We start from the raw sequence: 14,706 nt of genomic DNA on the forward strand, positions 1-14,706 counted from the left end.
CCCATCAAGTCCTGTGGTATAGAACATAACATTATCAGGTATTCTTATGGTATTTTGGATGGTAACATTTCATACATTACCACATCGATACCACAGCCAGCTATTCACATTACTACATTAGCCTTTGGAGCCTGTAGTAAGCCTACATTACCATACAGTGCCTGTATCTTGTGGTATTTTGTGTGTACTTCCGTCCCCTTCCACCGCCCCCCCCCCCCCCCCCCGTCATTGCAACGTAATATTCCCTGTCTACCTATTTAAAATTCGCCATCTCTAACTTCACTGGGGATCGCTCTCATCTGGGCTTTCAGAAGTTCATGTCGAGATCGCTACCGAAAGAGGTCATCCCCGGGACCGTTACGGAGCTGATCAGGTTGGGAATGGAGCGCGACGGCGCCTTCTGGTTGGCGCCATTCAAGCGAGCCGTGTTGGTTGCCCGCTGCTGTTCCCTGTAGAAGTGTTCCGCCTTGCCCACGAGGTGCCACAGCGAGCCTAGATCCACCTGGCGAAGGGCGATGATTAGATGGACAGGGGTTAGCTTAAAAGGCATGAGCTAGTGCGTGTGTGTGTGTGTGTGGGGGGGGGGGGGTCAGGGGGTCAGGGAGAAATGAACTGAAATGGACCGGAAGAAGGGAGCCAAAGGAAAGAAAGGAAGAAAGCTTCAAAGAAGTAACAAAAACCGGGAAATATTTCAGCATAGGAAAGACAAAGAAGTAAGGAGGAAAATTTGAAAGTTATGTGTAAAAATGATAATGGAAACAGAGAAATTTTTATGATAATAACAAAAAAAGTCATAATCTAGAATGTCACTTTATAAGCAAAGCGAGAAAAGTACTCAATCAGCTGGTCATATGCGATAATAACTGCAGTCGCAGTTTGTATTATGTCACTAATTATATACTCGAAAATATAATACAGTGATCGTTTGGCCTGCGTTTATTTTTTGTTATTTTTTTTTTTTTGTATAGTGGACAATTGATGGTGAGATATCACATAAATACAAATCATTCTGTGTCGAGACGTGGCATCGAAAACATCTTCGACACACCCACAACGTCTGTCAAATTAATGACCGGAACTCACCCTGAAATGTCCACTAAACGGACTGTCGAGGTCGCCGACCACGTAGCACAGCAAACTGATGGAGAAGACTGTGATGATGCACATCATGAGGTCCATCTGAACCGACCCGGTCTGCCACGCAAAGAAAAAAAAAAGTTGTGATAATAATAAGTTGTAAACTTGCGTATAGTTATGAGAACAAAAGACAAATTTAACACACTGAGAACACAAATTAATTTGCAAAAATAAACCTAAATAAGTATGATCACTACAATTTTTTTTTGCCCCAAAAGTAGAGAAAGGCTAATGATAATAGAATGAAGAATCTTCGGTCACGTCGGAATTTAAATGTTGTTAGAGAAGAAGCAATATCAACAAAAATTGAAGAAATTTTAAATGTTATTTTCTGTAAGAAAATCAAAAATGAAATTTGGTTGTAGAATTTGTCTCGTGAATAGTTCTTAAATTCCTAGATTAAAAGAATGAAATAAAGAAATTACATCCATTTTGTCAGCTTTGCGGCTTACTCCTCATGCTATTTGAAGTTTGAGTTAACAGAAAATTCTTATTTTCCTCCTTTAGTTCCCCACTTTGTATTTGCTTGAGGAAATAAAGTGATACAAGGGAACAAGACCTTATTTTTGCTGTTTCATTCATATCTCTCATTGTGTTAAATTGGTCTTTTCTTGAAGGGCATTTGCAAATAAATAACAAAATGTCAATTTGTGCAATTTTTACTTTTGTGCCTTGGCGGACAAAAACGAATGTCTTCATGCATGTGTAAAATTTCCCTTTGTATTATCTGCCATGATGATAGGCAATTAAATTAGCTTTATTATGGTGTATGATACAATGATTTTTGTCAAAATCTTCTACTGTATAAGAAACATGAACTTGAAAAAGTGTTTGCTTTCTTCTTTTTTTGCTGAGTATACTATAAATAGATATGTTTCCTGCTGTTTGACAAGAAAAAAAATATAGCAATCTTTTTTTTAAAGGACAGACACTTATTGCACCAAATTCTCAATCATTACAACATTGTCAAGATTTTCAAAATTCGCTAGATTTCTTCTTCGCCATTTGAACGAGTGAATCTATGAGATTACGTCACAAAAGATTCTACCAATCAGGTCTCACCCTGATGAGCATCACCCCGACAAAGGAGAAGAACCCTAGCATCTCTAGGAAGAGCCAAAGGAGGGGATGCACCGTGTAGGCCAGAGTCATGTGCCGCTGGGAGGCACAGGTCGATAGCTCCTGCAGGTTGCTTATCATTTTGTCCTGCAAAAATCAAAAATTAAATGAATTATGGGTAGATATAGGATAGATAGATAGATGAATAGGTCGATGTGTAAGATAAAAGGATAGACATAGATAGGTAAGTAGATAAGATATATTACAATTAATGACTAAATAACTATAGTAGTAGGATAGATAAAGCGATAAATAACTAATCAAAAAGTTTGCGTATTTCTAAACAAGAAAATAATATATTTTGTCTTGCATGTGCTAACTGAACCAAAAAAAAAAAACTTCAATAAAGGATTAATGAAAATGAATACGTTTGATAAAGATATACTTTCAATAAAAATTGTAATATGACGTAATAATCAGAATAAAAACTATATTCATACGTGAATAAGATTTATCAAAGTCAGACACGCAGTCAGAATGCTGAGAGATTCAACAGCTTCAATCGTTTTCATGAAACAATGATATTTGTCACAGCCGCTTAATCCATAAATATTATAATCATGACATAATGACACAACAACTTTTCTTCTTCTTTAATGAAGATGAAATGAAGTTTGTTAACAGGTTGTTAGGCAGTGAAATCATTTCCTATTCTATGTTCGCTTCAGATGGCACTTCTATACATGTACCACTCTTTTTACTGTCGTGTTTGTTTTTATCTACGTCACCACAGACATGGTCATCTTATTGCACTTTGAAAATTAGTAATTGTATGGACAGCTAACCATCATCGTGGAGTCGCAGTTTTCCATGCTCTTGTCGTCTGCCTGTAGCACGTCAACCAGGCCCCAGATCTGGCCGGCCGAGTACTCGTGGAGATAATCCTTGGAGCTCATCCCCCGGAGGCCCGTCACCTGCTGCATGATCGAGATGACCTCCGTCTTCACAAGTTTGAAGATCTGTACGAGTGCGCAAGGTGCCAAAAGTAAAACACACTATCACCAAGATGTCAGTACAATAGATGAATAGTAGACAGAATTAGTCGGTGAAGCATTTTGACAATTAGCAAGACTATGTCATTTGCGATACTCTTGGATGAAACGCGTGTACAGCTGGGCCTATTGTTGCAAGTTATGATATGGACACGTGGAAGGTAGGAGTTATTGAGTCAAGAATGTATATATGGATGTGGACATAAGAAATTCTGAGATATGGGCATTCCCTAAATGTTACATCCATACTGCATGTTAGGTGATAAGAAAAGTTGATAGGACAGAAATGCATATAATACAATTGAAATTATCTGATTAAATGAAACTTTGAAATAAAAATGAAATTATATATCAGTTATCCAATCTATGAAAAGGATGCGTAGAAGCGCGACGAAACTTGTTTATGTTGGTTTAATTCGAACGTTCAAAGTGCGAAGTTGTGTTCCTATGAAATTGAAATTGGTAATATACGTGGGACGAAATTTAATGTCTATCCAGCTAGTGCGAAATTAAATGCCGATTTTGAATTGTTAAATTGAATGAATTTCTCTCTACATTGAATGAAATAGAATTTAAAAAATGGCATGAAAGAATTACAGAATTATAACAAACCGTGAGAGTACAGCAATGACCAAAATCGCTTGAATTTGAACGCCTTTTCATTAACTTGAATGCAAATTTGATCAAATTGGACGGGAAAACCTGTATTGATAAGGTACATCTAAAGATACTATACTGCTGCCTTGATCACTGTTTAGTAATAAAGGTGACAATTATGTCTCATAATCATTACTCTTCTTGTAGTATACAGTATATCGTGGTAGTAGGAATAGTATAGTAGTAGTCGTAGTAATAGTGGTAATGGTATGGTACTAGCAGTCGCGGTAATGCTACCAATAATGATTATTGTAATGATAACACAACCACAACAACAATCAAAATTGTAGTAGCAGTATTGGTAGTGATAATATTTATGATGATGATGACAATCACAACGATGATGATAATAATAATAACAATGGTAATAATAACAGAAATAATTGAAATGAATTTAACAACGATAACAAGCAGAAGAAAGTGGAAGAATTAAAAAAAGGATATTGATGGAAGGGGAAGATAAAGAAGAAAAATACTGTTAATAAGGAAAAGAAGTACTAAGGAGACTACAGTAATAGACTTTGAATGGAAATGTGCCTTGTCATTAACAAAACATATTTGTGCTATGCAGTCATTAATTAGCAAGCATATCAACTTCAACGCTTATACCTTAAGCTTCTTTTGGCAAGTCAATGACTTCATTCGTGACGCCATGACTAGGATTTGATCCAGGAGCCCGACCTCGGCCGAGACGGTGACCGTGATCATCCGTTGCTTGTCGAGCACCGATTGGAAGGTGAAACCGAACGTCACACTGTAAGGCAGTGGAAGATCGGTGAGAAGTTGCAGTTGAATGAATATTTAAACAAATCATAGGAATCAGTAACGGCAGACCATTAACAATGCAGTCTACATGATCTAGTTATAATGGAAACGGTAATAACGACATTCTCGTTAACGGTACAGATTTTAGGTCCAAAATTATCAGCTATCTATCTTTCATTTTTAATGTTCAGCTGTAACAAAATCTTGATATAACAAAAGAAAACGGCCCTTCCTGAGGACTTCGTTATAACGGGAGATTGCACTATATTAAAGAAGTGGACTGTGTGGGGAAAAACAAGAACATTGGAATAATTAGTGATGGAAGGTCTGCGAATGACGATGCATACACCAATATGGACAGTCAATCGCTTTGATCGCGTTCTCAATATGCGCGGTCACACTGGCAAAACATCGAGATCTTAAAGATCGCGATCTTAATTAAACTTCGCGATCTTTTGCCAGTCTGACCGCGCCTATTGATATCGTGGCAATGCACGCAAAGGAAACTGATAGCGTGATTTTATCATCCAAACGGTACAAATTCAATATGAGTCTGTGAGTGCTGTCGACATTTCTTTCCTTAATGTAACGCGCATGTGATTGTCATGAGCAAGTTGAACACTTATTCAAATACTTACGCATATACAAGGCCAGCCGGTGCAAGGAAACAGGCTAAAGGGGGAGACATTGAAGAAAGAAAAGAAATATGTGTTGCAGTCAATGTCAAAAAGTGATTATTTTATTTCAGCAGGTGAGTGACGTCATCGTATTCAAAGTCAATCGTCAACTGTTGTTTCGGTAAAGGGCCTACATACTCAGAATGAATATCTAAAACCAAAGTTATGTAGTGTTCTTTCATTACCTACTGTTGGTAATTATCATATTTTAGATACAATGATTACAATGAATTGCCGAGAGCTTGCTTTAGGTACTTTGTAATATTAATTTTGCTAGAGGAATACGTCCAGCCCTAAACCAACTTGGGTGGACCACTATTTCCACAAATTGCTTTGTTTTTCCAATTTCCGTTTGAACGTTATATTGCCCCCCACTCCCCCCCCCCCAAAAAAAAAAAATCGGAATAATTTTTTCGAATGTTGAATATATACCACTCATCCACTGGGTGTCATCAAATAAAGAACTCTGCTTGTCCTCTAGATACACAAACACACACATACCTCACACACACACACACACACCAAAGACCAATAGTGACCTTAATAATATTATGATGACTACCACTTACCCACAGCATCATTGATGTTGGTCATACCATCGGGCCAAAAGGCCGTCACAAGGGGTAGCTGAAGGAGGAGGAGGCACGGGCAGAGGGCCAGGGAGATGACCGCTGGGAGGGTGATGAATATAAGAGAGACGGGCCGGTTGAAGTGCCGCTTCAGCGTGCTCATGGACTCCACATCACCTGCAGACAGGACTGGGGTTAGAAGATCACATCTAAGTAATTGATTATGTAACTTTCTAAAATTTGCGACATGCGGGCGCACGATGGCGTGCGTCACAGAGCAAAAAAACATGCGTAACTGAGCAAGCAAATAGTAAAAAGGTCGAGAAAGCGTCTGGAAATTAAGCTCGTTATTTTCAAAAACGCCCAAGAGTCCAAGTACGGATACTTACACGGATCGAGTTTTTCGTCCGGGTCGCCCACGTTGCCGAGACGCATGGTGGAGCCATCGAGGATGACACCGACCTTGTTGTCGCCGAGTGGGGGCGTCAGCTCGTTCAGTCGCCGCTTTTTCCACCAGGCCGTGATCATAAGATAAAGCATACCTGTGTGGGGATGTGAAGATACTGAGGTCTGTACATACCATCCGATATAGCCATTTGAAAGCAGCCATTCATTTTTCATGAGCTAGAGTGGCTAGATTACGTGCTTTCTGAAGTTCCAAATTCCAGTCAACTGCCGCATAATATAATGACTCAAATGCCATTGTGAAGACCGAATGAAATACGGCATAAATAACGGCAATTAAACAAGAATGCAAATATCACTATGAACACAATAAACGTTTACACATGATATCGCTGCATGACATCGCATATCGTGGAAGTACCCCGGGGAAGTGCTCAAGTGACTGATGTACCCGTCTTACCTTTTCCTGCAATGATGATAAATGTTTCATTTCTTCTGCATAATCGTCGTTATGTAATGTTGATTAGAAAACAACATATTCCAAATCGTGAAGATTCAAGCACTCAAGTGATGCATGTGTACTTACATTCTCTCATGTTCTGCCAAGGCTTTTGAAACTATTTCATGACATATTTTTGGTACCTCACTTACAGCAGATGAGAATCACTTTGTGATACCTCATCAACTACGGCATATGTAATTAACTACAATAGTTCATGAATTACGATTAATACTATCATTTAGGGCTGTCCAGTATCTTTTTTCTTGTTTGCTTCTCAGAGAATAATTTTGAAGTATGTCATTTATCAAACATCAAAGATTTGCATTTACTTTAGGCAGGATCAACCTCAGTTTTTGTGATAAGTGTTGGCCGTAATGAAGCACAGACAATCATTGATTCGGACTCTATACGTATTCTAAAAGGGGTACACATCCGCCAAACCAACTCTTTTTTTGCTGTTTAAATGAAGAAAATACTAATTTCAAACATTTATTGAAAGAAAATGACGACGATACAGCAGACAGAGCGATACCAACCACTCTGGTGTAATACATAACATCACTTACATCACTTTCATTACGCAAGTCCTCATCTATATTGTTCTACTGAGGGTATGGTGCTTGCCTGATTAGCACTTTGTAATGAGAGTTCAGGAATAAAATCCGTTACGAAAGCGACTTCAAAAGCGATGAATTACTTAAGCCATTTGCCTGTAAAATTATGTAAGTCCCTGTAATATGGCGGAAGATCGTGTACAGCAAGACTGATATAAGAGAGGCAAGTAACAAAATAATTAATGTCTTTAGAATTGGCCTCTTGCACCATAACAATGTATCTAGTCACTATAGACTCTCCCACGACCGTGGCGAATTATAATTAATTTGCAGACAATGAGAAGCTTTAATCGACACAAGGACGTACCAACCACGAGCAACTGGTTGAAAGTGCTGACATCACTTTTCGTTGTAATAAATGATGTAATAATAGTAATTTGACGTCCCTAGGACTGAAGTATCCTAGAATAGCTGAGGCTAGATTTCGAAGCCGTCACGGACGTCGATAAGCAGCGGACGCACATAATGTTCTCTACATACTGGCGATGTAATGGTGCAATGCATCTGATTGAACCGTCTTGAATGTTCGAGCGTGTTATCATTGCAATATACAGCCAGATTGTTCACCGAAATATGCCATTATTTTCACCACTTTCTTAATGGTGGTAGCACCATGTTCAGGCACATGTTCAGGGAACTTTTCTTGGTGTGCATGCCTGTGTGTGTGTGCGTGTGTGTGTGTGTGTGCGTGTGTGTGTGTGTGTGTGTGTGTGTGTGTTTGGGGGGATCCGGCCCGAGGGACAATTTAATATCTAATATAAGATAATTAGTGAAACTTTATGGTTCTAATGAATTGATGACGGAGTGATAAAGTCTCCCAAGACTACATAGGCTGGCGGATGTGTGATTCACATTACCGACATGCGATTGTATTTCAGATTTTGTTTTATTGTTGATGTTGTTGTCGTGTTATCTTCGTGGTGATCAGTTAAGTGAAGGATGCAGATGAAATGCTCATACTCGATTAAATAGCTGAAATAATTAGGTAGTACCCGCTGCATGCTATAAGGATTAGAACCAACATTTGCTGTCGGGCGGGAGCTCGGTGGTCTTGTGGAGATGACGCCTGTCCGGAGATCAGGAGGTCGTAGGTTCGAATCCTGCTCGAGTATGTACGCCCATGATTTTTTTTTTATCAAGGCTGTATACTAAAACACTAATAAATTCAGTGCTTATTCAAGTCCATGTATATGTGGTCAATCAGTTGCAATGAAGACATCTCGACGGAAGAATTTCACGAATTTGATTAAACAAATGTATAATAAATTTCGAGAGTAATTCCTACTTAAGCGTGTTGTATACCACTTACTATATCCTCTAAAAAGGGGACAAATCGTGGCATTAAAAATTCAAAAGCAAAGCTTGTATAGTTGAGATTCTCAAAACAGCTCTGACAATGTCTGAGAGTAAACTTAAAAAAAGCATAATGAATTACAAAGAATACCCTCAAACAAACAAACGAAATAAGTTTGAACTTGAAATTGAACTTGAACAAACAAACAAAAATGAAATATGTAGAGATGTTTGAGGAACATTGATATCATGGCTTAAGATCGTATGGATGCCTTACCTACGAGAAGGAGGCCAATAAGTCCAAAAGGCGGGGCCACGAGCAGGGCCACCGACACGTCGATCTCGGGAGCTCCCACCGGTTCGCCCGACGGTTCGGCGGATGAAAGAGCTGTGGAGTTCTCGGGTTCCCCTTCCGGTAGCAGAAATACCGATGTCTCCGGCTCCAGGGTCATCTCGGGCTCGGGCGACGACGCCATCGTTAATCGATGATGTCCGATGTCCAAAATCGCAAAGGGCGAAGTTAGAGGTGAACGAATATTTTGATGATGTCGAATGTAGATGTCAAGCCGATTCTTTGTGAAGCGCACTGAGAAAAAAAACAACAACAACAGCCCAGTAATATATGGACCTATGTGATTATAATGTGTCGGGATCTCATGTCTCGTCGATTCCTAGAATAAGTATTATACCAAAGTATTCAAGAAACTTATCTGTAACTGCCATTCATGCCTAAACACCAAACAGAACAGAATTTAATATTCAAATTAACTTAGATTAGAAACCTTTGTCACATTGTTCGTATGCACATAACAAAAGGATGTATACTTCCTTCAGTAGGAGACATGTATCATTAACCCTTTCTGTGCCACGGACTTTGAACAGTTTGTAAAACGCTACGAGGTTTTCTGTGCAGGTCGCCACTCACCGCACGCAAAGGGTTAAAAGTTCTGTTTACCTTTGGGAACAGTGACTTAAAAAATTTCAAGATGTGACATTTAATGCATATGTGTAGGTCTGTTGTACCACAAAACATCCTATCACATAAAAATTTCGCGATAAAGCCTAAAATGTAGGGAGATATCTGTATTTTTCTCAATAAATCGTAACTGTAGACGGTTTAGTCTTGAAACATTTTTATTATAACTATTGTTCACATATTGTATATTTTACAATACTTAACATCAATTTTACCAATTCACATTTTCACAGTGGTTGTTTCTTTCCCCAACTCACATTTTATAACTATTTCAAAGAACTAGTGCTGGGTTTTTGTTTTACCTGCAAATGGTAAATTCTGCCTTTAACAAATACACAGAATCATTGCAAGTGACTGACAATTTGAATAAGCACATAATACACGCACACACACACACACACACACACACACACACACACACACACACACACACACACACAATATACACATACGTGCAAACGTGTGTGTTCTGTGTGTGTTTTGTCTCTGCTACATCATTCCATACTGAACTCTTATGACATCCTTGTTGGTGATGTGTTAGCCCGTTGTTATTCACTGATGAATCTTGGTGCATTGGAAATCGCCGGCGTTTGTAGTTAATTGATAGAAGCGGCCACAAATAAGTGTGAATTTCTTCTGCAGTCGAATGGACTATAGAATGAAAATCTCCAGTTTATATAACATGATAGTCATCCTAACTCGTTCTTCTCACACTCTGCTCTTTTACGCGTGTCCTCCCTTTCTTTCTCATTGGAACCCTTGTTCTTAAAACCAACATGTTTACATGGGCGTTCGTTCTCTTTTCCTCTCTCTCACACACCCACATGTATACGCACATCACATAATACCCTCTATTATTTTGTCCTTTAGAAGCTCAATCCACCCTCCCCCTCTCCCTCTCTCGTTTTGTGCTTCTGTTTGACCTCTGAAGTAGCTGCAGCTCTATTGTTCCTGTCCTCAACATCTGCATTCTAGTGCCACAATTTGAACGCTTCTCAGATAGAGGAACCAAAAGAACAAATAAAGATGCAGAATTCCTGTTCAAGAACACAAGTGCGTCAACATTTACACTGGTAAACCATATTACAAAAACTAGAAGTAAAAGGAAGGCATTGGCTTGTAGCGAAATTGGAGGTGATTATTATTTGCAAAATTGTATCGAAGTTATATAACGTCGTGTCTTTTCAGAACAGGAAGAGGTAATGGTCATCACATTATGCAGCCGATTATTTGGGAATTTTAACCCATGAATACGTCTGGATGAATACCCTCATTTTTCTAAGCTTTTAACGTACTGTTATTTCTACTCCTTTAGAGTCCAGCATTAGCCGTTGCTGGGGTGATTATGAGCACGTGTCCCACAGATATTGCACTTTGTTAATGGCATGATCGATTAAAAGACCGCATATCAACCATTAAAATTACTCTTCCACTTTTGTTCATTTCTACTAAGTCATCCGAAATAATCATGACCTAACCAATCAAACATCGACGTTCAGCTAGCAACAGTTGAAATTAGGACAGCTTGAATAAACACCTCCCGTATCGGCTGGGCTGTTTCTCTGAGTAAATTTTTAGTTGTCATGTGTGTGCTCAGTTGTGTATCCTCAACAAATAACATCTCTATGTAGAATTTTTGTAAGTTCCTTCAGTAACATATCTTGAACCATCTTTTTTTTTTTAATTCTAAAGAAGTGAACCGTTTCATATCCAATTGCCCATACCCATTGTGCAAACCGGAGAACAATACAATATACTTTTCCTTCTAACGAAGGGTGATATATATACATTGTACAAATAATACATTTCACAAAAAAAAATAAACCCTCCTATAATAATTTGTAAAAAGTGGAAGTATAATACAATATATTTATACGAATTAATATGCTAAATATAGATAAGAGAAGCAATGTATACTTTACATAATTTGTCTAATATATTCCCCGCTATCATTGTACTTCATTGGAGGGACTGTAGGGCTGATTTTTTCCCTTTTCGATGCCGTTGTTATTGTTATCTAACCGTTGTCTACCTTTATATAGAACCGCAGCTTTCTCTTGGGTTATTGAACGCGTCAATAGTAAAATTTCATGCATATCCAAGCATTCAATACCTCGATAAATGCAGGTCACGCTGTGACAGACTAGAAAACGAAACTCCTAAATTGACTTTGTCATCGATCACACAAAGGACAAATAATGAGGCGGTAATTTCTTGTTGGAATATGAAGCCTTCAGTTTACCCCTGACAGGTGTAATTGATTTCATTTTGCTGAATTACACACCGTCTACACTCTTCAAAAAAAAAAAAAAAAAAAAAAAAACGGGGCCGAAACATCGATTGACTCTATTATGCAAGGGAAACGTAGTCGATTTCGGCCCGCCAGAGTGAATCCTCCTTCCACCATTGTCAAATACGCTTACAGAGTCCATTAATTACGTCAAAGGCTACTAAGTAAACACACGGTAATCTCTCATCCAACACGAGAAACAATGGATAACTGTCTTCCTCTTTCTCTTCTCTTTCTTATCTCTCTCTCCTTCCCTTGGTCAAAAATTGATATCTTCCTTTATGTTTCTGTCTCCCTTTTTTTTTTCTTGTAGATTTTGCATTTACGCATTATTAGTGCATTTTTACCGGTTATTACGCTCACTTTTTAAATAAATTCGAAAGAATATAAACTTTATGTTTATTTTCTCACTATCTCGCGAAGGTTTTTCCATAGCATACAGTAAGGCTGGTAAAACTGGTAATCCCTCTTTATTTTTGTTTGTTTCGAAGGGGTAACAGTCACAATGTTGGACGTATTTTAGAGCTGTATCTCAACAGCTATCGCGTCGCTCGTACATTAGAACCAATGCTTTGAATCTGTAGTTAGATTTGATGTGTTTAATTCTTGTTTTTAATGTATTATTGAAGAGATATTAATAAGGCGGCCCCGTAGAGCATAACCTTGCGGTAATAATTTGGCGCACTAAAGCATGTTCTAAGTACATCTTTCGCTATCCAGTCCGTGAGAGCAACCTTTCAAGCTCTTTTGCTTATTGGTGTACGTCGAGATATTGTATTCATTAATTTAAGATATCATTATCACTATGGGACGGGGACGGCGCTACGTTTTTGAAGGGTGAGGGGGCCGACTTTATGCAGTGTGAGAAGGAAGGGTCAGAGGGATGATGGTGGGGGAATCTTAGCAGCGGGGGATGATTGGGAGGTGCGGGTGGATGAGGGAAACCGTACAGTGCCAGAGGAGGTGGTAGTAACTGCCCTTCGGCCGGACATGGTGCTGGTAGCTAGGTCTGTGCACAGGTTAGCAATGGTGGAGCTGACTGTGCCATGGGAGACAAGGATGGATGAGGCAAGGGAAAGAAAGTTGGATAGGTATGCTGAGTTGAGGGAGGAGTGTGAGAAAAGGGGGTGGAGAGCGGAGGTGCATACTGTAGAGGTGGGGTGCAGGGGATATGCTGGTCGATCGGTAAGGAGGTGGGTCAGAGGGATGGGAATAGGTGGTAGGGACGGGGAAAGGTGGATCAGGAGAATTTGTGGGGCAGCAGAGACAGGATCTGCATGGATAGTAGGGAAGGCTTGGGGGGGGGGGTGGTGGGAATAGGGGGGTGTAGAGAGAGTGTTTCGGGAGTGAGGAGAGGTGGTTGATGCCAAGTTTTTTTTTTTTCTTTTCTTTTCTTTTCTTTTTTTTGAAATGCCATGGGGGTGCTGTCAAGGGGATCCCAACGCAGCACCGGCCAGCCAGGGGGAGGTGTACAGCACTTAAATGGCCGAAACACTGATGATCCCTGGTGTGCTGCTGACGACCCATGGCATTTGCGGAGTTAACATCTTTCCGTTTATTATCTTGAAGGGTGAGGGGGCCGACTTTATGGGAACAGGACGCTGATTCGTTTTCAGAATGGTGGGGGGTGGGGGGGGGGGGACATTTTGCTTCCCTTTGTCTTCCAAAATCGGCTGACAAGCAAAAAAAAAAAAAAAAAAAGTCTTACCGCCTGAGAAACAGCACAAAAACACACAAAAAATTCTGCAAATCGGGGGGGGGGGGAACCAAAAGTCAAACTCTATATCTTCTGCAAAAAAAAAAAGTGGGGGGGGGGGGGGGGGCGCCTCCACCTACCGCCCCCTTTGCGCCGACCCTGCGATAGGAAATTGTAATTCCCACAAGACCTTTGCTGTCACTATGCGTGTGTACGTACGTGTCTCTGGGGTACATCTAGATTTTAATGTAATTCCAATTTTCTAGGGTCATTGCTGACAACAAAGACTTGATGTCTTCCATCAAACTGAAAGGAAAAAAAGCATATTCTTAAGATTGAAAGCGTGTATTGATATTAGATGGAACATGAGCTGTACAAATACCCTCATCAGATGAACAGTGCCAAAGGTAAAAGTGCTCGTGCTCTTGCAGTTCCATAAGATTTGATTGAAATTGCTCTATCTTAATGATTGAGGTGCACAAAGGAACATGCGCATCGGTTCGGAATACCCACAGTGACCTTGTGGACATTCAAGGTCTCCAGCTTGATTGTCGAAGAACAAGCGCGCTACCAAATTATAAATTAGTCCACATAGGGCCCTGAAGGGTGTTTGACAGTAAGTTCGGAGTGTTAAAGAGACGCCACCTCTGCATGCACGTCAAAACAAACACACAAATCCTTTCCTTACATCTCGGACATCCAGGGAAGATTCACCATTGGTCAGTAAAACAAAAGCGTTGCCAACAGCTAATGGACAACGGCTTCCTCCTTTACATTGCAATTGATTGCAAGCTTGCTCCTGCCTACGGAAAGTTGCGATTGATTGCAACTTGAATTTGATCTATCAATTGCAAGATTTGCATTTGATATTTGCGATCGATTGCAACTAAGAATTTTTTCATTTTCATTTCATTTACTTCCAAATTCCCATTAAAATACAAAGAACAAAGGAGAGAACATAGCATTACATTGGATTACAATAAATACACAAAGAATTATATAATATACATATAT

The 14,706-nt window shown here is 39.5% G+C and overlaps 1 protein-coding gene across 1 annotated transcript; it reads right to left on the reverse strand.

Moving 5' to 3' along the window:
• Positions 1-307: 307 nt before the first annotated feature.
• On the reverse strand, positions 308-6,416 carry LOC140231784 (uncharacterized). The gene is made up of 8 exons (XM_072311940.1): positions 6,306-6,416; positions 5,917-6,105; positions 5,309-5,342; positions 4,515-4,659; positions 3,042-3,215; positions 2,200-2,343; positions 1,084-1,194; positions 308-502 (listed from the first exon to the last, which is right to left on the reverse strand). Exons 1-8 carry the CDS (start codon positions 6,349-6,351, stop codon positions 308-310), a joined length of 1,038 nt encoding a protein of 345 aa, XP_072168041.1. The 5' UTR covers positions 6,352-6,416.
• Between the last annotated feature and the right edge of the window lie 8,290 nt (positions 6,417-14,706).

The sequence above is a fragment of the Diadema setosum genome, chromosome 8, assembly GCF_964275005.1.
Source record: "Diadema setosum chromosome 8, eeDiaSeto1, whole genome shotgun sequence".
NCBI lineage: Eukaryota > Metazoa > Echinodermata > Echinoidea > Diadematoida > Diadematidae > Diadema > Diadema setosum.